This window comes from Filicampus tigris, chromosome 15 (assembly GCF_054856515.1).
Source record: "Filicampus tigris isolate MCC_2025a chromosome 15, RoL_Ftig_1.0, whole genome shotgun sequence".
NCBI lineage: Eukaryota > Metazoa > Chordata > Actinopteri > Syngnathiformes > Syngnathidae > Filicampus > Filicampus tigris.
Genome location: NC_141231.1, coordinates 2,842,181 through 2,863,515, shown reverse-complemented (window position 1 = coordinate 2,863,515; position 21,335 = coordinate 2,842,181). Strand labels below are relative to the sequence as shown.

Genomic DNA, 21,335 nt, shown 5'->3' with positions numbered 1-21,335 from the left:
GTTACCTTAACTGATTTTCTTTGATAAAAATGTTGAAAAGGTGATTATTTATTGTGTTACAGTTTAAGTCTGAAGAGGCGAATTGTGAATATATTCCTGCAAAAATCCAGTGGTCTTAACTGATGATGACAGTGATTGTTTCTTATATGCAATATGTATATTGTTTATGTTGTTTTTGTAATCTTTTCTAGTGTATATCCAGATAATATTTTGTAATATTTTTGCAGTTTACAATGCATATTTGTATTTGTGTAGTTTTCATATATTTTTGAATTATTTGTCTTGTATTTTTGTCTATTTCATTTGTTCTAACCTTTTCGTATCATATATATGATTGTATTTTAGCTAACATGTTTATATTTTCACCTAGATCTTTATTGTAATAAAGCATTTTGGCTTTGGATCTCATTATATTATGCAAGTGCACCACAGTGTTTTGAAGTTTACATCCTGTTTCAGCTTGTTTTGAATGCCAAGTTACAAGGGGAAAAAATGTTGTTGGATATTGTTTGTTATACCCTGTCAAACGGTTGGAAATCCTGCAATAAAATAAATCCTATTTAAAGTATTTAAATGTGTTGATTTTTGAATTGGTGGCACGGTGGTCGACTATTCGATTATTCATGTCAATTTTCTACAAGTGGCAGTAAGTTAGCAAGTTGCATTCACATAAAGTCAATTAATGTAAACTAAACATGTTCAGTTGTGTGTGGTTTAAACGCAATTTGGCCGCTTGAGTCCTTCACCACAACAGTCAAATGCAAAGTCTGAATCACTGCAGACCAATCCGCCTGTCAAATTCCACCTCCGTTCTTCCCTCACTTGTGAACAAGACCACAAGATACTTTACTCCTCCACTTGTGGCAGGATCTTATCCCTGACCCGCAGAGGTCAATCCACCCTTCTCCAACTGAGGACCATGGTCTTTTAGGCTTTGCTAACCATTTTGTTTTACTTGAAGGTCAGCGCCTACTTCCCCGATTCCATTTTATGTTGTTGGTTTTAAACGTGGAATCGCCTCACATTCTCATAAATCCCATCGTTAGCATATCTTTCGCATGAACATGTTGCGATTAAAAATACTAAGAAATTATTTTCAAATCTAGATTCCATTAATGGTGTACAGTATATCAAAATACATTAGGTTAACTAATTCAGGCATGGGCAGCTGGCCCACGCCCACACTCTGAGTGGCCCTTCGATTCATTTTCACAATGTTTATTTTTATTTTTTTTAATTAGTTGGGATGAAATTAGGAACAAGTTGAATGAAAAATTGTGTCTCTCTCCATCAATTAAGTTTCCCATACTGAACTGATTTATTTGGAGAAAAACAGGGTTGCGTTTTCCTGTGCTTGATGTACCGTTATTTATGTATTGATTCATTTAGATATACTGTATGCAAGGTAGAAATCTAAAAAAAAAAAAAAAAAAAAAACAGCAGGCATTTACTTTTAATGTAACAATTGCGTCAAATAACATCGCATAACATTTCAGGGGAACATTGTAATGTGCGTTGTAAAGTGCTTTATGTGGTCTGTAAATTACAAAAGTGCTATTCAGAGTCTTTACTATAGCTCCATACTTACAGTACGTTGTCATTCCTATCATTAAAATGAGTGTGCAGCAACTATTCAGAAGGTAACGGTGGTAACAAAATGTAAGTTAAGACACAAGGCAAAGGAGTATCTGGAGTTTCTTGGAGTTCTTCCCTTTGCTTCTGAGGCTGATATCCATTGGAACCTGCCAATAAAGAGTCTGTTGAGGTCAGGTTGAATGAAGGGCTGAGATGTCCATCCTTCACAAGTGACAATGATAATGATGGTGGTGGCGGTAATAGCAGTAACTCACATGGAACAGCAGAGCAATGTGTGGTGAGTTTTTCAACTGGCCCGTTGTAGCATCCACTTGTTGTTTCTGAAGCAACATTTCCCTGGTCAGCACAATCCGTCACTGGTGCTTCTGGTTTGAAGTGCAGCTCTGGAATGGCCATTAATTCTGCCTCAGTGTGGTGACTCATTTCCACAAAAACAGGGCGGCAACTTTTTTTAGTCTGGAAAAAAGACAAAATTACTAACACAGACTTCACTATGGGACAATCTGAAACATTTTCCTGAGACATTTGTCAATTTCCGCTATTGTACTGGTTTTACACTGCGACTTGAAGTCATACACCCCAGTTTCGTCTCATCTGCCTCAGTATGAAAAGACCCATCCCTTCTCAACAATCCCCTAAAAACGTTGTAGATTGTTGATAAGGATTCTGGGCAAATATCATTTTTAAGATATGCAGCTACATTGTGTGGGGGTTATTTTATCTTTAACAGACGTTTACTAGCAATGCTAAGTAGAAGTAGTCTTGTACTTGTATAATATTCATCCATCCATCCATTTTCTGCTGCTGTCTTGGGTTGATCCAGGGTCCTCCTCCCAGTGGAACATGCTCAGAACTCATTACAAGGGAGGCGTCCAAGGAGGCATCCTAACCAGATGCCCAAGCCACCTCATCTGGTTTCTCTCGAAGCGGAGGAGCAGTGGCTCAACTCTGAGCCACTCCGGAATCTCTGAGCTTCTCACCCTATCTCTAAGTGAGACTCCAGACACACTGCGGGTAAAACTCATTTAGGCCGCTTGTGGCAATGATCTTGTTCTTTCTTGTTCTCTGCCTCTTCGCTACGACAGAACGATCCTCACCACTGCAGACACTATACCATATGCCTATCCATTTGCAACTGTATTGTTTCCCTCACTTGTGACCCCAAGATACTTGAACTCATCCACTTGAGGCAGGATCTCATCCCTGACCACGGCCTCAGATTTGGAGGCACTGATTTTTATCCCAACTGCTATCACAGTCAGCTCTAGCAAAAGTTGAAGATTGATGTTTGGTGAAGGCAACAAAATCACTGAATTGATGACAGAGGACGCCATTGTCACAGTCCAATCCTCAATGGAAACAAATGTGACTTACTGGCAGCAATGTGGACCAAACTTTGACACTAGTCATACACGGACCAAAGAGCCCATATCACGGGATCCAGTACTCCATAGTCCCATAACACCCACCTGCCTCCTGCCACCAAGGAGCTTTCTAGCCACTTCAGTGACATCAACCCCAGAGGTAGGAGAGCCTACCTCGAAGTCCTCGGACTCCGCTTCCTCGCTTGTGGATGTAATCGAGAAGGTCTTCAACATATTCTCCTCGCAAGTCCGATGACATGAACACAAAGGCGTTTCGCATTAAGCCCAACCTCCACAACTGGCTCGAAAGGGGAAACCCGGTGAGCCACATCAAAGCGAGTCCCAATAATTTCACAATGTATGTGTTGTTTTGTAGCCATGCTTTGTCTGGTTCCTCACCTAGGAGCTGTTTTCCCAGGATTACCGTGTCAGGGGCATAAAGCCCCAAACAATTTAGTTACCACGATAAGGTGAGAGCTCAGGGGGGAGGTTTTGTAATGTCCAATAGTACCGGTCATTTTTCTCAGGTTAAATATTGAAGAAAAAAAAATGGATGGATTTATGCGACTCCAACCCGTTTTTTTTCCCACAGCAGAATTAGGTTATTTAAAGTTCATTGACATTTGTTAGTTTCATATGTAAGAAGTAACCTGTAAAAAATGCTTACCAGTGATGTCATCCATTTGTCCTTCAAGACTGGCATTGGGATTGGAGGATAGACCTTCAGTTTGATACTAAAAAAAGTAACATTGCACAAACAATATTTTAAGGAGCAAAATATGGCAACAAAGTGACACATGATGTGTGTTATATTCCTCACCATTCCCAGTTCCTGTAGCAAAGGGTAACAATTAAGCAGAGGAGAACAAAAATAGTAGCGATGGTGATGCCGACAGCCTTGATCAAGTTATCAGCTGGTGGAAGACAAACAGCCCAGATGAGGAGTGTTCTGATGTATGATTTCTTTGCATAAATAGTTTTAATGACTTTCGCACCTAGTTTCTAGCTAGTAAGAAGAAGCAACATACTCAATGAATTCAAGGTGACAGTGATGGACGTAGCACCACATTGTCCAACAGTTGTATTTGCCTTCACTGTGAATGTGTACGAGTTGATTTGAAGGTTTCTTGCTGTTAAGAAGGTGTCCTGAGGATTGTCTGAAATAAGAGAGAGTTTGACACTGATACCACAAGAAAGGCTTGATATCAACACCCGCCAATTGGGGGTGGGGGTTTGGGGGGTTCGGCAGTGTAGCGTAGCTCCTCCTACTGGCCATTTTTCTAAATGTAATGTATACTTAACTGTACATAGTGAAAACAAATCTACAGTCATTCATTGTTTAAGGAAGTATTTTAATTTCTATAATTTAAAGTGGAAGTTAAACCCAAACATATTTTTTTCAAGAATATGTTCTATGCAGGCCCACTAGTTGAAACAAAGCATTCTGATAAATATAATAGATATTTGTGGAATAAGAGTTAATCCACCCGGGGGTGGCCATTTTGTCACTTCTGTTGACTGAAAATGACATCACAGTTGCTCAGGGCTTAGGGAACGACCAATCACACCTCACATGTTTTCTGAAGTTGAGCAATGATTGGTCGTTATCTGAGCCCTGAGCATCTGTGATGTCATTTTCAATCAACAGAAGTGACAAAATAGCCACCCCCTGAGATGGCTAAAAACGGGTGGATTTTGCTTCTTTAACCCATATTCCACAAACGCAATATTTTCTGTGTTTGAACTGGTGGGCCTGCATAGAACATATTCTTTTTAACTTATGTTTGACTAATGTGTGAAAGGTTTAGTTCACTTGACTCGAGAAGTGGAGTATTTGATGTCATCAGAAGTTGCTGCCTTAACATCATTTTGATTATCGGTGTACATTTTTATCCTATGTTGTGTGCACTTGGCAATTGGTCCTATTTTGTTCACACACACACATGTGTACCCACACAACTGCACGTACATGCACGAAGAAAAGAATTGTATTGAAGAGGGAGAACAATTAAGTCACGTATTTGTTCTTCTGTCTTACCAAATGCAGAAGTTGGTTGTGCATAAACCCTGTTATCCAACAACAAAATAGTGGCTAGTGAAAATGCTGAGTGGCTAGTGACTCTGGCAGGCACAGTGGCTGGTGAGCAAAAAGGGAAAACTTTTTTTGGGGGGAGCAAAATCTTGCTGGCTGTTTTTCTATTTTATTATTTTTATCTCAAAATAAAAATACAATAACATAATTTACCATCACTGCAAACATACAACACCCATCAGTCAAATGTAGCTCCTCCCTCAAACTAATACTTTAACAGCTCTCTCAAAGGTAAATTGCACACAGAAAATAATTGCTTATGCGTGTGTGTGTGGAGGAGCGGGAGTACGTGTGTGTGTGTGTGTGTGTGTGTGTGTGTGTGTGTGTGTGTGATGGGTCAGAATGTGTATGTGTGTCGATTTGTTGAAAGTGTTAGCTGTGTCCATCTAAGAAAAACAACTGAGTTCAACTTTACCTGTACTGATATTCATGACACTGCCATTGGTGTCCCAATAATATAAAATGTAGCCTTGGATGAAAGCAGTCTGCTCTTGTAGAGCTACAGGATCCCAGGATACCTCAACATCCATATCTCTCTGTATCCATTTCAGTGTTTTAAAAAGACCGTCTTGTATGACTGGAAAAGCACAGGAAACAGGGAAACCCTTAACACACAAAGCAATATTTTCTAACCCTTAGTTTATGACCTATTTATTCAGAGATAAGTATGCCACAGGCAGGTCGCACTTCAAAATGTCTTACTTTTTTCTTTGACATAGCCTTCTTTTCTCTCAAGTAACACTGGAGCTCCATGGGTGCAGCCATATATAGACAGCGAGTATCTAACTCCTTCTCTTAAGTTTTCTGGTGAAGACATAACACACAGCAGACGAAAGGTGCTTTACGACACAAACATGCCCTTCTGTAGATGCTGTACAACTGTTGATATTTTACCAGCAGAAAATTTTACTTACTTGAAAATATACTGACATTAGTTTCACTAGGAGGGACCCTCAACCAATCTACTGTGCATAGCCCAATTGTTGGGCACCAGTCCACAATATAGCCACAGCTAGCGATCGGACTGGCAGACCAAGACAGGTTGAAACCACCGTTACTGCCTTGTGTCTTTGAAGCCTTAACTCTACCATTTCCTGAAAGAAAACAGGTGTTCCAAGTTAGTGTTGTCGTAATTAAATGAATTAAACAGACCAACTACAATGACCACTTGAACGCTATAATGAATGTGAATAATTTCATTCTCCCAAAATTCTCTTTACAATAATACGTTGTATGCGCCCGCACTAGTCTAAACACACAATTGTGATTGTGACTGATTACAATTGTGTTTATGCAATATGAGTTAAGAAGCAAAATCCACCCATTTTTATCCATCTCAGGGGGCGGACATTTTTGTCACTCACTGTTGACTGAAAATTACATCACAGTTTCTCAGGGCTCAGGTGACAACCAATCACGGCTCACTCGTTTTCTGAAGTTGAGCCATGTTTGGTTGTTACCTAAGGAACTGTGATGTCACTCGACAGCAAGTAAGAAAATGGCCGTCACTTGAGATGGATAAAAACAGGTGGATTTTGCTGCTTAATTCGTACTCCACAAACACAATATTAATCAGAATATCAAGTTTAGGCTAGTGCGGCTGCATAGAGCATATTATTGCAAAGAATATTTGTGCATTGACTTCGGCGGACGGATGGATAGATAGATAGATAGATAGATAGATAGATAGACAGATAGACAGATAGACAGATAGACAGATAGACAGATATTGGAATAAATTAAAATCATTTATAACTCTTGGCTATATGCCACACAATGGGGCTTTACAGCTCCTCATCATACCTGTATTGAGGATAGGGATGGTGATAGTTGAAGGAGAAGAGTTTCCATATTCATTCCTGGCTGTTACACTGACTACATAGTCTTCCATGGCATCCAGACTGAGAGCAAAACTGTTCTTTGGGTGCATCACTCTGGATTTTTTGGGGCTCTCAGAGGTTGCTTCCCAGGTAATTTCATAATCTATGATGCCACCATGGCTTTGGTTGGCCAGTGGTACCTACAAAAAGTTAATATTAGGTATTCTGTGAAGCAGAGCAGAAATTGATGTAATAACAATATGCTATTATTTATTCTAAAGTGGTTAGTGGTGATTGTGATTATTTTGCATTGGAGATTATTTATAATTTTCAGAATTTAGGTTAAAAATATACATTAAAAATGCAAGGGCAAGTACACACTTACTTTCCAAGTGATTATGGTTGGGCTGTCTTTTCCCTGCATCCATATATCAAGAGCCTCAGGAACTGTGGGATATTGAGGCAAATCAACTTGGGTGCAATTACCAGGCAAAAATATGTACTCATAATTTGCATTTGTTTTGTCTATTGCCCATTTTCATTAAATACCAACCATCGCCCATTGTCTGGAACTCAACACTTGAGCTCCACTCGCTCCACTTCCAGAAATGCTCAGATGTTCCACATCGCATCATCACCTTGTATGGCCAGTTGGGAATCAAGTCATTCAAGACTGCTGAATTAAGACCAACTCCAACACGTTCCCACTAGGATCACAGTATGGATGAATAGTTTTATTTTGTCATTTTGAACAACGCCTTTCTGATACTTGCTTGTAAATTAACAAACTTACTACTGCACGCGTTTCACCATCACGAATGTTTAGTTGGCATCTTATATTGAGATCGTCGTACATTTGTATTGCCCAAATCCACTCTAGTCTGGCACTACTGGCATTCACTGATGAGACTTGAACTTCTCGTGGGGCAAACATGTGCACTGAAATGACAAAAACAAAAAATAATTAATTTAAGGATAATCTAATAAAGATCTTGTATACTATAATTTTTTTCTTTTTTAACTGTGCAAAGGGCATACCTCTTTTAGTCAGGTCTGCTCTATCTGTCAGCTTGATTGTACCAAGTTGGTTTTGTGCTGTTAAAGTCCAATTCCTCTCTCCAAAATCCACTCGCACTTTGTGAGAGCATCTCCCATTCGACCCTTCTGCACAATTACTGGAACAGAAAGGTCAAGAGAATATACCTTTTAATCTGACACATGTAAAGTAAGTACATTGTTTCACATTTCGTCGATGTTTTTATTCAGTGTACAGAGTGCACATAATGCAAGGGCAAACATTGCATGGCATGCAAGATCATGGAATTCCACTCTTATTCTCTAGGTGGCAGTCTGACATGAAACAAAGTAGGTGCTAATTGTCACACACAGAGAACGTTTTGTTGTTGTCTATGAACTATTGCGCCATCTGCTGGAACTGACGATCTAGTTGCCAGGTGTGTGGGAAGTGAAAATACATTCTGCAATTTCATCTGGATCGGCACCAAAATGTAATGGGATGTATCCTTGGGCCATGCACTATCCCTCAGCAACATTTAGCAGAAGTTGAATACCTGTATATAGATTCAGGTTTACAATGACAAATTAGTCTCATCTGAATTTCTCATTTTTTCTCATCTGAATTTCTCATTTTTTCTCATCTGAATTTCTCATCCAGTTGTAAAGTTGTAAAGTCATTAATTAATTACAGTAAACATTTGTGTGGAAAAAAAGACCTTCCATGCCATAAATACAAAACAATCAAATGAAAAACAGTAAATTTGTTGGTAATTGACTGGACATTCCTGTGCCGTGTCATAATGACAATCTTACACCGTTGCGCTAATTATAGTAGCTCATTACTTGACGTTTGTAATCTTGAAATTTCTTGACAGAACCATCGTGAAGATCCACTTGATTTTAAATAATTCAAATTATGTATGATGTTCCAAGATATATCATGCACAGTAATATGTAATGAATGGAATATAATTTAATCTGATGTTGTTTGGTATATTGTTATATGCAATTAGAATACATACATGGTACAAAGAAGATGGCAATGGATGAAATGCGTTGATATCTTTGATGCCACTTTTCTGGCACACAAAAGGAAAAAATGTATGTGATGATCGATGCATCATTTGTCTCTGTTGATAATATTGTTCATTGACTTGTATGTGCTTGATTTTTTTTTTTTCATCCTTTACATGTTTCAGAGAAAATAAACTAAATAAAGATAAAAGTGTATTCATTGCCTGTGGGTGTGAGTCTACCAATACAACGTCATCACCATCCAGGCAAGTAGTAAATTGTAGCATAACAAGAGCCTGAAAAAAAGAAATTAACTGTTTTTGTGGGAGTTCTACTATTTCAGTAGTAGCTTTACTTTTGTTCAAAAGTTGAATAGAAAAAAAATCTGAAATTTTGCAACCACAAAATTGTCAAAGTGCAAACTTAAAAATGAGGAAGTTTAAAAGGACAATTCAACTGTTGATGATGACACATGCTTATCAGCACCATTTGAGCCCTTCTGTGGAATGTCAGACGCCCACTGAACGCAGCAATGGTGGGAAGTAATGAAGTACAAACACCTTCTACTATACTTGACATCTGTACTTTAATTGATTATTTATTTTACAATTACTTTTTACTTTTATTGTACTCCCTGCTTCTGACAACAGATATACAAGGAGGTAATTGTGGATCTTAGGAGCACCAGGACAACCATTTGGGCAATTATCATCCTGGGGTGGACCAGATCCTGACGGGATAAAAACAATTGCATGGGTATTTTCGGCTTACACTAGCCCCTCATAATTAAGACATCATAAGGTATGTAGTATCTACTGTATGTGGTCCCCCAAGAAATGCATTTGATTATTATCCCAAACCTAACTCTAATTATTGTGGTGAGGTGTATGAACAGGGTATGTGGTCTCTCTCCTCAACTGCTACCTCAACAGTCTGATTTGACTATTCAGGTGGAGACATTGTGACAAGTTATCAAAACGAGTAATTAATTTTTTTTTTTATTGGTTATTTTTTTACCTTTGTACTTAAGTATATTTCAGTCTACATTGTTTTACCTTTTCTTAAGTACAGGAGTTGAATCAGTACTTCTACTTTCACCACAATATATATATTTTTTTGCACAGGTATCAGTACTTCTACTTAAAGAGGAAGTCAACCCAAACATATTTTTTCAAGAATATGTTCTATGCAGGCCCACTAGTTGAAACAAGGCAATATGATTGATATGAAACATGAGTTAAGCAGCAAAATCCATCCGTTTTTAGCCATCTCAGGGGGAGGCCATTTTGTCACTTCTGTCAACTGAAAATTACATCACAGACCCTCAGGGATCGGATAACGATCAATCACGGCTCACCTGTTTTCTGAAGCTGAGATGTGATTGGTTGTTACCTGAGCACTGAGTAGTTGTGATGTCATTTTCAGTCGACAGAAGTGTCACAATGGCCGCCCCCGGAGATGGCTAAAAATTGGTGGATTTTGTTGCTTAACTCGTATTCCACAAACACAATATTAATCAGAATGCCGTGTTTCAACTAGTGGGCCTGCTGGGAACATATTCTTAAAAAAATATGTTTGGGTTGACTTCCGCTTTAAGTACAGTGTGAGTACTTTTACCACCACTGAACACCATAAAAAAATGCAACATAATCAAGTTTTATAATAATGAAATCATACAGCCTCCCGTCATCTGAACAAATTGTTCAGGTGCAACTTTTTTCAGACAAAAAAAAAAGATTTTCAATACCTCCCAAGTAGTTGATAGGTTGTTGGACTCCCAATAGCCAAGTGTGTGTTTCGTCCCACTGTCCACAGACACGCAACCGATTGGAAATCCCGAGTTTCACAGGTGAGATCCTGATCAGCAGGTGGATCTGGTCAAGCATTAAAACAGTTGAAAAATATAATTATTCATGAATGTAACAGCTAATTAATTCACCTACATCTCAATTTTAAGGAGGAAAAATATATTGTTCTGCAACTTACATCCAATGTAAGCACAAGCCCCATTGTCAGATGTCTTTGTTTCACAAATGATATCAGTGCAACTGGTCACCGAAGCTTTGTTCAGGTCAACAGTCAGGACATACGTATGATTGCTGATCTTGCAAACGTTCCAGTTAGTGCTGCTGTGTCCTCTTACATATAGTTTTTCGAAAACTTGCCCCATTGGTAAAACACAGCAGAAGGTAGCTTTACTGCCAACTTGAAACACCTTGTCTCGTGGATAAACCTCTGGCGAAAGGGAGTGAATGTCGCCTTCTGTTAAATAACACAAGAACACCATTAACATCTGATGACAACAAATATGTGACGACGTCATACTGTGAATGTGAAAATAATGAGAAGTAGATTAGTATTATTGACCAGGAATAATCTGCTCCCATTTCCACTGGCTTGTCCGGTTTTCGGATCGAGACCTTAGCTTTAGTGTGAGGGAAGCGCACTCCAATGGTAAATGGGGTGACCAGTTCCAGGAATGAGTAGATCCTATCTGATCCGGTGTAACAGCGACTTCCTCCTAAACATTGAGAACAACAACAAAAAATTCAAGTAAAGACTTTTGCTTAATATTTCAGATTTGTGGCAAACATTTGCCAGCCAAAACTTACATAATGTACTGGCTTGTCAGCTACGAGCACCTGCAGTTCATACGTCAGCACATGAATTATTGACATGCATGATGGCTCATCCTCCCATGTTAACAGGATTATGTGGTCTGAAGGGGTAATTGTTATATTCTGTGGTCCACAGCGAAAAACACCTGATGGAAAATAAACATATGTTGATTACAGAGAGTCCCCTGGATCTGTGAGCCTCGATTAAAAGTCCAAGGCAATATAAGCAAGGGTGACCAGATGTCTGTGTGTATGAAAATATGGCATGTTTTCCTGAAGTTCTCTGAAGGTGGGTACATTCAATCATTACAATGATTGATTGATTGAACATATAAACACATTAAAAGGTAAAAATAAAAATTGGGAGAAAGAGAAAAATCAACAAAAGATATCATAGTACAAAGCGGTTTACATGTTCAAAGGTAGTAGGAAGAAGTACAAAAACTTATATAGAGTCCTAGCCCTCGTTCTTCATATATCTCATATCAAATTACTACACTAGTAGGTTATTTATATAGAAAAAAGGATCCTAAAGTAGAGACAAAACAAACAAAACAAAACATGCTCCTCCTAACACAAGTATAAGTGTGGCTTGTGAACTCTGTCAAATGTACAAGCATGCTCACAAAAACAAGTATATGTGTACTGGTAATATAATCAATGAACTACACTTTCCATTCAAGAACGCTACATTTTAAAATGTAATGATTTGATTTGGTTCAGTTAAATCAAAACCAATTTTCCAATTTAAATGGGATTTCGTTACACCCTTTGTATAATGTACATTTTTTTTGTTTCAGATACCCTGGTATCCTAGGTATACATACCATATGTATGGAAAATTATGGCCCACCCTGTATACAGTACATACATACTGTACATACATACATACAATAAATGCATAAAAAGTATTTAATGTCGAAAATAAGCAAAGTCAATATGACTTGACCCTTATTCATAACTTCAATTCATTGTTTTTGTTTATTTTGGGATTTCTAAAAAGAAGTGTAACTTTTCATCGCAACCATACAGTATCAAATTGAATGTCAAACTAATCCAACAGATGTATATTATCTAGCGCTACTTGTTAACAAACATTTGTGTCCATTCGAAAGCAAGAGTGGAGCTCATCAATGCAAAAAATATATAATCTCATCTCAATGTTTAACTGTGCCCGGTAGAAGCATTTAGAACCACTCAGCACAGTTGTAGTAGCAAACCACTTTAATCCCGGTGTGTGATTGCAAAGTGCTGATGCACACACTAAACAAAAGTTACTATGCTGACTCAGTAAAATGAAGAGTTTGCAACCTCCTCTTGCCCTGTGTGCGCGGAGTTTAATGACATGGGTGTACATGGTCTAGCAGCTGAAGGCAATTAAGCTTTAAATCACAACACCAGAGTAGGATAAAGTGCGTGGCCGACTATGCAAAATGGAAATGTGTTACGTGGAGGGACAAATCATTCTTTTATTTCTGTCTGTCTATGACTGGAGAAGGCCTTTTTCCCGTTCCAGCATGCAAGGCCGGCTGCATGAGTTTAATGTGGAATAACTTGACTGGCCTATGTAGAATGTTGAAGTAGTGTATGACATATTCAATATTTGACATTTTATTACCTTTGTTCCTGCCTGCTGGAGGTTTTTACTGATGTCACTAACAGTGGTTCGGGGCCTTCTTTGCAGCTCCCACAAATGGCTTCAGGACATTTGAAATTGGCGTATTGGTTATGGCCAATGTTTATAGAATGAATGACTGATTATCCATCTTCTCTCAGCTTGACAAATTGCTTGTTTTTCACCTCTTTCACCTCTCTGTTTTTTGTGGTTTTGCATCTACTCTTAACTGTTGTCTCCACAGTAAAAAGAAAAAACCTCAAATCTGAAACTGAGTGTAGACGTTCAGCATTATTTATTGTTTTTCATAAATATAATACCCAGATCGCAAAAGATGTTAAATCAATGTTTAATTTGGGTTACGGTTGATTTTTGGTTACAGTTGAAGATTGAGAGTAAATCAACATTGGTTCAACACAATTGTGTCAGCACTGAAGTTTGTGATGGAAAGATGCAGTTGACGCTACCTTGTATTTTGGTTGAATTAAAAAGATTGAAAATTTAATTAACGTTGAATCTGTGTTATCTATGTTTGCCCTTCTCTTTTTTTCAAACACAAAGTGTGTGTGTATGTATGTATGTACTGTATATATATATATATATATATATATATATATATATATATATATATATATATATATATATATATATATATATACAGTGTTGGGGTAATGCGTTACAGTAATACATTACATTTAGGCAGTAACGACGACGTAGTTACTGAGAAAGGTAACGCGTAACAAATTTTAGGTCCATAAGACATATGTTGACATAATTTCCAAAGTAGGTCTGTTCATGATATCACTTGATCATAAGTCATTACTTCCAGCAATACTGAAATAATAGGTTCTTGTCGCGCTTGGCGCTTCACGTAACGATGTGAGTGCGCGAGTTAATGCTCGGCCAAGCAATTTGATTGTCTTTAATCCATTGTCAACACCTAAGAGGGCTTGTCTTGTCATTGTCTTGTCATTGTCATTGTCACGGTTTCATAAAATAAAATGCAAATCATAGACACAAAATACAAGCAGGAACAAACCTAAGTAAAACGAAGCGAATAAACTGCAAAAAAATAAGTCACTGTGCTTTTTAGATATGATTTAATGAACTTAGTGCCATCAATTCCCATACGTAAAACGTAGTGATTCTGATTGGCTGTTCACAATCAAAATGCAAATCATCTGCCAGTGATAAATGATGTCACGCTACGGCACCATCAATCGGACAAACTACTGTAGACGCCATTATTAGAGTCTGATGCACTCGTTTCTTACTTACCTTTTTTATATCAAATCACCTCGAAACTTTGTCTCCATGTAGTAAAAGAAAATTAGAACTAACTGAACTTTCAATTATTATAAATAGAAAAAATAATAATGAAAAAGGAAAAACCATTTAGTCAGGTCAGTTTTGACTTCAATACATATTTTTGCTTTTATTGCACATGCCCTGTCCGTGTGTTTCTATCTATCTATCTATCTATCTTGTTAGACCAATTATCGATTATATGTTATGCATCACTATTATTTGTGGGTAAATGGCAATTGGACTGTCACTTGTATAGCGCTTTTCTACCTTTGGTACTCAAAGCGCTTCACACTGTACCTCATCTACCTCCTGATGACGCAGCATCGGAAGCAACTGGGGGTTCAGTATCTTGCTCAAGGATACTTCAACATGGTCACAATGGCCGGGGATTGAACCCACAACCTGCCGGTTGGGAAACCACCACTGAGCCATGCCGCCCCCAGTGTGTAAATTAATTTGAGAATAAAGATGATTTCATTTGTGGTTTGCAGTGTGATTATTTATTTACTGGACAAAATATCAGTTCCAATATTTGTATTTAAAAAATAAATCTTATTGATACAAATATTGATCAAAGGTAGTGATGTCCCACCACACCATAGAGTCGAAACATTTAATATTATAGACCACACTATGTAGTTAAATATGCTCATAAATTAACTTAACCAGCTATGGCAGAGTATGGCAGCAAATTTTGCATTTTCCTTTTAAGGTCTTGAAATCATTATTAAATAAATTAATCCCCGATTTTTGAAAAAGTAACTTAAAAGTAACTTAAACTTGAGTAACGCATTACTCTACAAATAGAGTAATATTGTAAAGGAACGTATTACTTTCACATGCAAGTAACTAGTAATATGTAATATATTACATTTTGGAAGTAACTTGCTCAACACTGTGTGTGTGTGTGTGTGTGTGGGGGGGGGGTGTGTGTGTGTATATATATATATATATATATATACATAAGTTATATATATATATATATACATAAGTTATATATATATATATATATATATATATATATATATATATATATATATATATATATATATATATATATATATATATATATATATAACTTATGTATATATATATACACATACATACACACACACACACACACACACCCACGCACACACACACACACTTTTTCTGACTACATTTTTTGCCCTGAACACACTGGTGTTGGTCCTGTTGCAGGCAAACATTTTCATTCCTTAGCCATTTCCGTGCAGCGCTCTAACTCAAAAATGGTCCATCCAAACAAAGGACAATTTTTAGTATATCTTTAAGATCACCAAGATGAACATGAGTGTAGGAGCCTTAGTGTTTGTGAGTGGGTTCTTCCTTTTTGGGCTGCGTGCTTGTGTGTCGTGCACGAGCCGAGAGCACGCACGCTCCACTTTCACAGTGATTGGCGGTGTCACCGGGGGGAGTGGTCTTCCTTATTAGTAAATGCGCTCACCTGTGGGTAGTTATTTAATCTTGTGGTGGGGTGAGCGTGGGAAACAAAACTTTTTGCTGACCATTAAGCGCAGCTGCGAAACGCAATTGTGAAACGTCACTGCCAAGTTCATGTTGTGAAAAGAGCTGCTCTGTAAGAGGCACCCTGCACAGCAAATGAAGTAAGTGCCATCTTTTCCTATGCTGTGTCATTAAATAACATGCCAGCCAGTGCAACAGTTGGCGTGTGCGTCATCAGTTTCAACTCCCTTCGCCTGCCTTGGCGTAAATTGGACGCAACAGGTGGATTATAAGAGCCATTTCATGTAAGTCACCAAGTTGACCGTTGTGTCACCATTGTTCATTCATATTATTAAAAGGCTATAATATGCTAAGCATTTTGATCATACCTGGCAGATCAATCACGTTTGTAAGAACAAACACGTCCATGTGTTGTTACCTGATTCTGCTTCTTGAGCCCCGCCCCTTTTTTCCCTTGCGCGTGTGGTTGTCTTTGTGCAGGTTTGAAGGGACGATTGGTGCAGGGACCTGGTGCTTGCAGCAGGTGCAAGCAATCAGTGGCATATATAAGATGGTCCCAAACACCGCTTCCTTGCCAGATCAACACCCTCTAATTAGTTTGTGCATCCAGCCACCATCTTGCGCAAGTAATTCCAGACTTTTGACCCTGGTTTTGTTTATGAAGTTTCAGATTATCTTGCACCCTGCCTTCCAGGCCTGTGCTGTGAACTCCGCCTGCTACCAGACACCCCCTTGTTCAACTGAACATCCAACTATGTTTTGACTCAAACCCACAAATTTTCCCAGAGCTGGGCATTTTACTACATATTGTCTACAGTGATGTTCCAGTTTAGCAACAACATGTCTTAGCTCTTACACAGGGAATAAAAAAAAAAAAAGCCACCTAGTAAATGCTCAAATATATAGACAAGGTAGGCACAAACGTAGCTGTGTGAGTTAACATTTGTGACAACCAAAAGAGGTCCTACTGATGTGGGTGTTAAAAAATTGCTTGATTGGAGTAACAGCAACAGAGCATGTAAAAAGCATGTTATCGTTTGACATTGAATACTTAATAACTGCAAGCTATAACAAGTTAGAGCTTGGCTTACTCACCACTGTCTTTTAAATGTCCATCTTGTGCGCTGTTGTAGAACAATGAGACAAGTAACAGCCATGTGATCATGATGGTGAGACTGTGTGGCCAGATTCCTGAATGGAGAATTTTTTTAGTTAATCTCCATGGAGTCAGTGCGCTTATTTGTCTTTAGCTGAAGCTGGTAGCTTTAGAAATACATTTAGAAACACATTTTTAGTGTCAGTCATCAAAGGTGACATAATTACCTTGGTAAATCAAAAGGTCACACCTGAGAAACTAGTTCCAGAAGAGTGAGAAAAGAATCATAAAGGCACAAATAGAAAAATCCAGTTTGTCCCTGTAGCAACGCTGGCATCAAAAACAAGCTGTGGTACACACACACTCGAGTCCATTTGCTGGCTAACCTTCTAATGATTGTGAAATCCATGGGGATAGGAATGCAGGAAATGTAGAAGCTACTTTCTGGTAACCATTAGTCATGCTGGCCAGATAAAGACATGAACTCTCAATGCTTGGAAATGACGTACACAGTCTGCAGTGGGGTGAGCCTCGGTGGGGAAGAAAAATGTTTTCCAAGGATGGGATTTGGCAGAGTTTGGGGCAGCTGTAGAAAAACAAAAAGAGCAAGTTGTTGTTGGGGATATGCTAGTTACCTTCCTAACATATTGTTGCGGTCCCTGTGAGCAAGGCACTGAATACTTGGAGAAGGCTGAAACACGTTTGTGGCACTGATATGGAAAGTTTTGTGTGATAGACAAGGGCAGGAATTAACATACTCCAAATTCATGCAGTACACCAGTAGGCTACAAAGGCTGTGCACAATGGTCAACAGTAGGGACAGGGACATTTTTTTTAAGAGGACAAAAAAAATATTTATCTTTCTACAGTATGTAAAACTGTTATGTCATGGTAGTTTGCAATTGTTTTGCTTCTCCTGAGCAGTGTCCAGGTGCCCTTAAAAATGGGCCCCTAAACACACAGCCCTCATCACGTCCACAGAGATTTGGCTCAGGGCCTCAACACTTTGACGTCTCACTTTTTTTGAAGGCGCTTCCTTTGAATTGTTGTTGCTCGTGGTGGGTACATCTGCCTGACAGTTTGGGATTCTGATCTTAACCCTGGTCTTCCTGTTGGAGTTTGCATTCTGTGTAGTTTTTTTTGTGTGACATTTTCCAACTCACCCTATGACCGTGATGAGGGAAAAAAAGCAGGATAGAAAATGGGTGGTTATTGTTAATGAACTCAAGGGCATTTCACTTTCTCCTTATGCAGGCTGTCAAGTTTTCTTTCCTTCCTCTCTTTCTTTGAATCTCACTTCCAATAGAAGGCTGCATTTCCATGTGGTTACGGCTCAAACATTGGTAGCATTAGTTCAGTTTTTCACTTCCTTAATTCTTTACTTGAACAATAACAAAATATAATCTTCAGCCTTATAAACGTGGTCAATATTACACAAATAGGCTGCCTTCCCTGTTGAAAACACACACGCTCATCTACGAAGCATGGTGGAGCTAATGTGATGGCTTGGGCTTACATAGCTGCTTCTAGAATGGGCTCGCTTGTCTTTACTGATGATGACAAAACTATTTTGTTAAACAATTTACAAAAAAAATGCACCCTTCAGCAACTCTGCTATCTCGTAACTGTTGAGGGAAAAAAACAAAGGACACAAAACCAGTCTATTGTTTTATCATCATTTTTGCATTTATTGTATATTGTCAATGAAAGACTGAACAGTGCTTCAATTTCTTGATCGTGCATCGATGACTGAAGTTGCAACAATGTCTCACAAAACAAACATACTCAGGGGACTTTGGATTTACTTAATTCGGACGGTTGCACATGAATAAAAATAACTGACGGATAACGAACAAATGTCTACTCTTAAAAATATGTAAATATCCATCCATCCATTATCGATACCGCTTATCCTTACATGGGTCGCGGGCCGTGCTGGAGCCTATCCCAGCTGTCTTCGGCAGCAGGCAGACACCCTGAATTGGTTGCCAGCCAATCGCAGGGCACACAGAGACAAACATCCGCACTCACAATCACACCTAGGGGCAATTTAGAGAGTCCAATCAACTTACCACGCATGTTTTTGGAATGTGGGAGGAAACCGGAGTACCCGTAGAAAACCACGCAAGCACGGGGAGAACATGCAAACTACACACAGGGAGGCCGGGACCGGGATCGAACCCATGACCTCTGAACTGTGAGGCGGACGTGCTAACCAGTCGACCGCCGAACGAATTGGGTTATCTGTTTTGTGATTTGTGTTTTGCTGATAGAGTTCTTGTGTTCCCGAGGTTCCTGATTGCATTGCGTGACTCGCTGCAAGGGAGATGTGTGCGAGTGAAGGAGGAGTTAGCGGAAGGCGAGAAGGAAGAGAGATCCGTGTGTTCTTATGACGGTGTTCTGATTTTGCACCGTAGTTGGAGTCGGCTTTGGCCCACAGTTACCACAGTAGCCGTGTTGGAATAATAAAAAGGGAGATAATTAAGATACCTCTGATGTCGTGTCTTTGGAAGACGTTACAATATATTCGTTTTAGTGTCGTGTAAGTTTGTCACGTGCAACCGATGTACATCTCCGAGTTAAATATATCAAATTGATTTTATTTTTCAGTTAGCGGATGGTGTTGCTGCTCAGTCCACCTGCAGCGCGGCTACACTTGCTGGTTCGCGCTTGGGGTTCGAAGCCGCACTCACGCGCGAGTCACTGGCTGGGAACCAAATTGCGCTGATTGCTGAGCTAAATCATCCCAGCCACCAACCCAGCCAACACTTTTTTTTTTCTTTCTAGATTTTACTGTAATATTCTAGATTTTACTGTAATATTAGGGATGTAACGGAACACTCGGGTGTATTAATACGTTTCGGTATGGCATGTTCAGTTCGGTCCACTTATTAGCACGAGTTTACGCACGGACGCTCACTGACTGTTTGCATGCGGGACACGAGAGTGGCGGCACAACAGTGAGAGCCAGAGCTCGAAGGTCCCCACGTACACTGCGGTCTCCTGTTTCGGAACATTCTGGCTTTCCTGTTGCACAACAGTGAGAGCCAGAACTCGAAGGTCCCCACGTACACTGCGGTCTCCTGTTTCGGAACATTCTGGCTTTCCTGTTCCCCATCGCCGATGGGGAAAGGTGCGTGGATAGGTCCGAAAGTTGTGTGCCGACATTGCTACATGAAATCGGCGGCTATGTTGCGGCTAGTACGTCTAACATGCACGGCATCATCCGACTGTGAATGTTTCTTAGAAGAGGAAGCACGCAGTCTTTTTAGCCCAAAACGTCACACTTAAATAGCCAGATTTACCATATTGTAGCGTCTTCCAAGAACACGCCGTCAGACGTAGTTTAATTATAACGTTTTTATTCATCCAATTACAACTGCTCGCGCTCTTCTTTCTCTGTTGCTCCACTCGCTTGCCGTACGATGCATTCATGAACCTCGGAAAAACACAACACACAAATCCGACCACAACACGGATAACCCAATTCGTTACAATATGCTGTTGAACATTCAAAAATTTCGATGCCTTTACAAATTCATAGACTTTTTAAAGTTACTGTATTTTTTTCATTATAAAAAATGAGTTTTTGATATAGTTAGCAATAATTGTAACTGTTATTGTATGTATTTTTTTTTATCACAAAAACTGTATACATAATGACAACTTGTCTTTAACTTGAATACTTAGGTGTATCATAGGCTATTGCTGCTGAGTGTTTAAAGATTACAGTGTGTTAATAATTTACAAAATTAAGAGATCTTTATTGTTAGTGTATTTTTTATTCTGGTGTAATTTCTTAGAATATCACCCGAATGGTTCGCTTTTATTAATTTTTTTCTAAAAAAAATGTGCCATTTACTTGTCATCTTTTCAAAATAAACATATTTAAAAAAAATATATATATATATTTTTTTTGTACCGAAAACATACCGAACCGAAGTTTCCAAAAAAAACTAACCGAAATGTGATTTAGCATACCATTACACCCCTAAATATAAACAAGTTTATCACATTTTAACCATATGCGCAACCAATGTACACTAATTACATAAATTGAATAGGCTACTTTTTTCAGTGCAGCAACATTTGCATTCCCAAGTTGTGTCCCCCTGTCTGAGCGCACACCTGCGCCTGCCATCCATAACAATGGAGCAACAATTAAGTCTCGCGTGGGTCGCACCATCGCAATTAGGGTGACCATATGTCCCGATTTGCGCGGGACTGTCCCGCATTTTAATGATTTTTGATGCGTCCCGCAAATTGACTCGCTGTCCCGCTTGTCCGATCGGCAAGCACCAATTTTCAAG

The 21,335-nt window shown here is 38.9% G+C and overlaps 1 protein-coding gene and 1 long non-coding RNA gene across 6 annotated transcripts; one reads left to right on the top strand and one right to left on the bottom strand.

Annotated features, from left to right (window-relative positions):
• Window positions 1-1,437: 1,437 nt before the first annotated feature.
• Window positions 1,438-17,592, bottom strand: LOC147135151 (leukemia inhibitory factor receptor-like). Of its 5 annotated transcripts, XM_086052802.1 has the most exons (19): window positions 17,253-17,588; window positions 17,025-17,120; window positions 11,516-11,667; window positions 11,271-11,424; window positions 10,890-11,165; window positions 10,651-10,777; window positions 7,911-8,047; window positions 7,666-7,811; window positions 7,426-7,579; window positions 7,258-7,319; window positions 6,856-7,072; window positions 5,967-6,146; window positions 5,755-5,856; window positions 5,468-5,629; window positions 3,989-4,117; window positions 3,781-3,874; window positions 3,628-3,694; window positions 1,851-2,052; window positions 1,438-1,742 (listed from the first exon to the last, which is right to left on the bottom strand). In XM_086052802.1, the coding sequence occupies exons 2-19, from the start codon at window positions 17,092-17,094 to the stop codon at window positions 1,630-1,632; spliced, it is 2,544 nt and encodes an 847-aa protein (XP_085908928.1). In that variant the 5' UTR covers window positions 17,095-17,120; window positions 17,253-17,588; the 3' UTR covers window positions 1,438-1,629. The 5 variants fall into 5 exon arrangements, with proteins under 5 accessions (XP_085908928.1, XP_085908926.1, XP_085908927.1 ...); XM_086052800.1 differs by having other exon boundaries at window positions 1,438-2,052; window positions 17,253-17,592; XM_086052801.1 differs by having other exon boundaries at window positions 1,438-2,052; window positions 17,276-17,419.
• Window positions 15,954-18,084, top strand: LOC147135150 (uncharacterized). The gene is made up of 3 exons (XR_015089753.1): window positions 15,954-16,213; window positions 16,410-16,555; window positions 16,624-18,084. It is a non-coding gene; the product is annotated as an uncharacterized LOC147135150 (long non-coding RNA).
• Window positions 18,085-21,335: the final 3,251 nt, after the last annotated feature.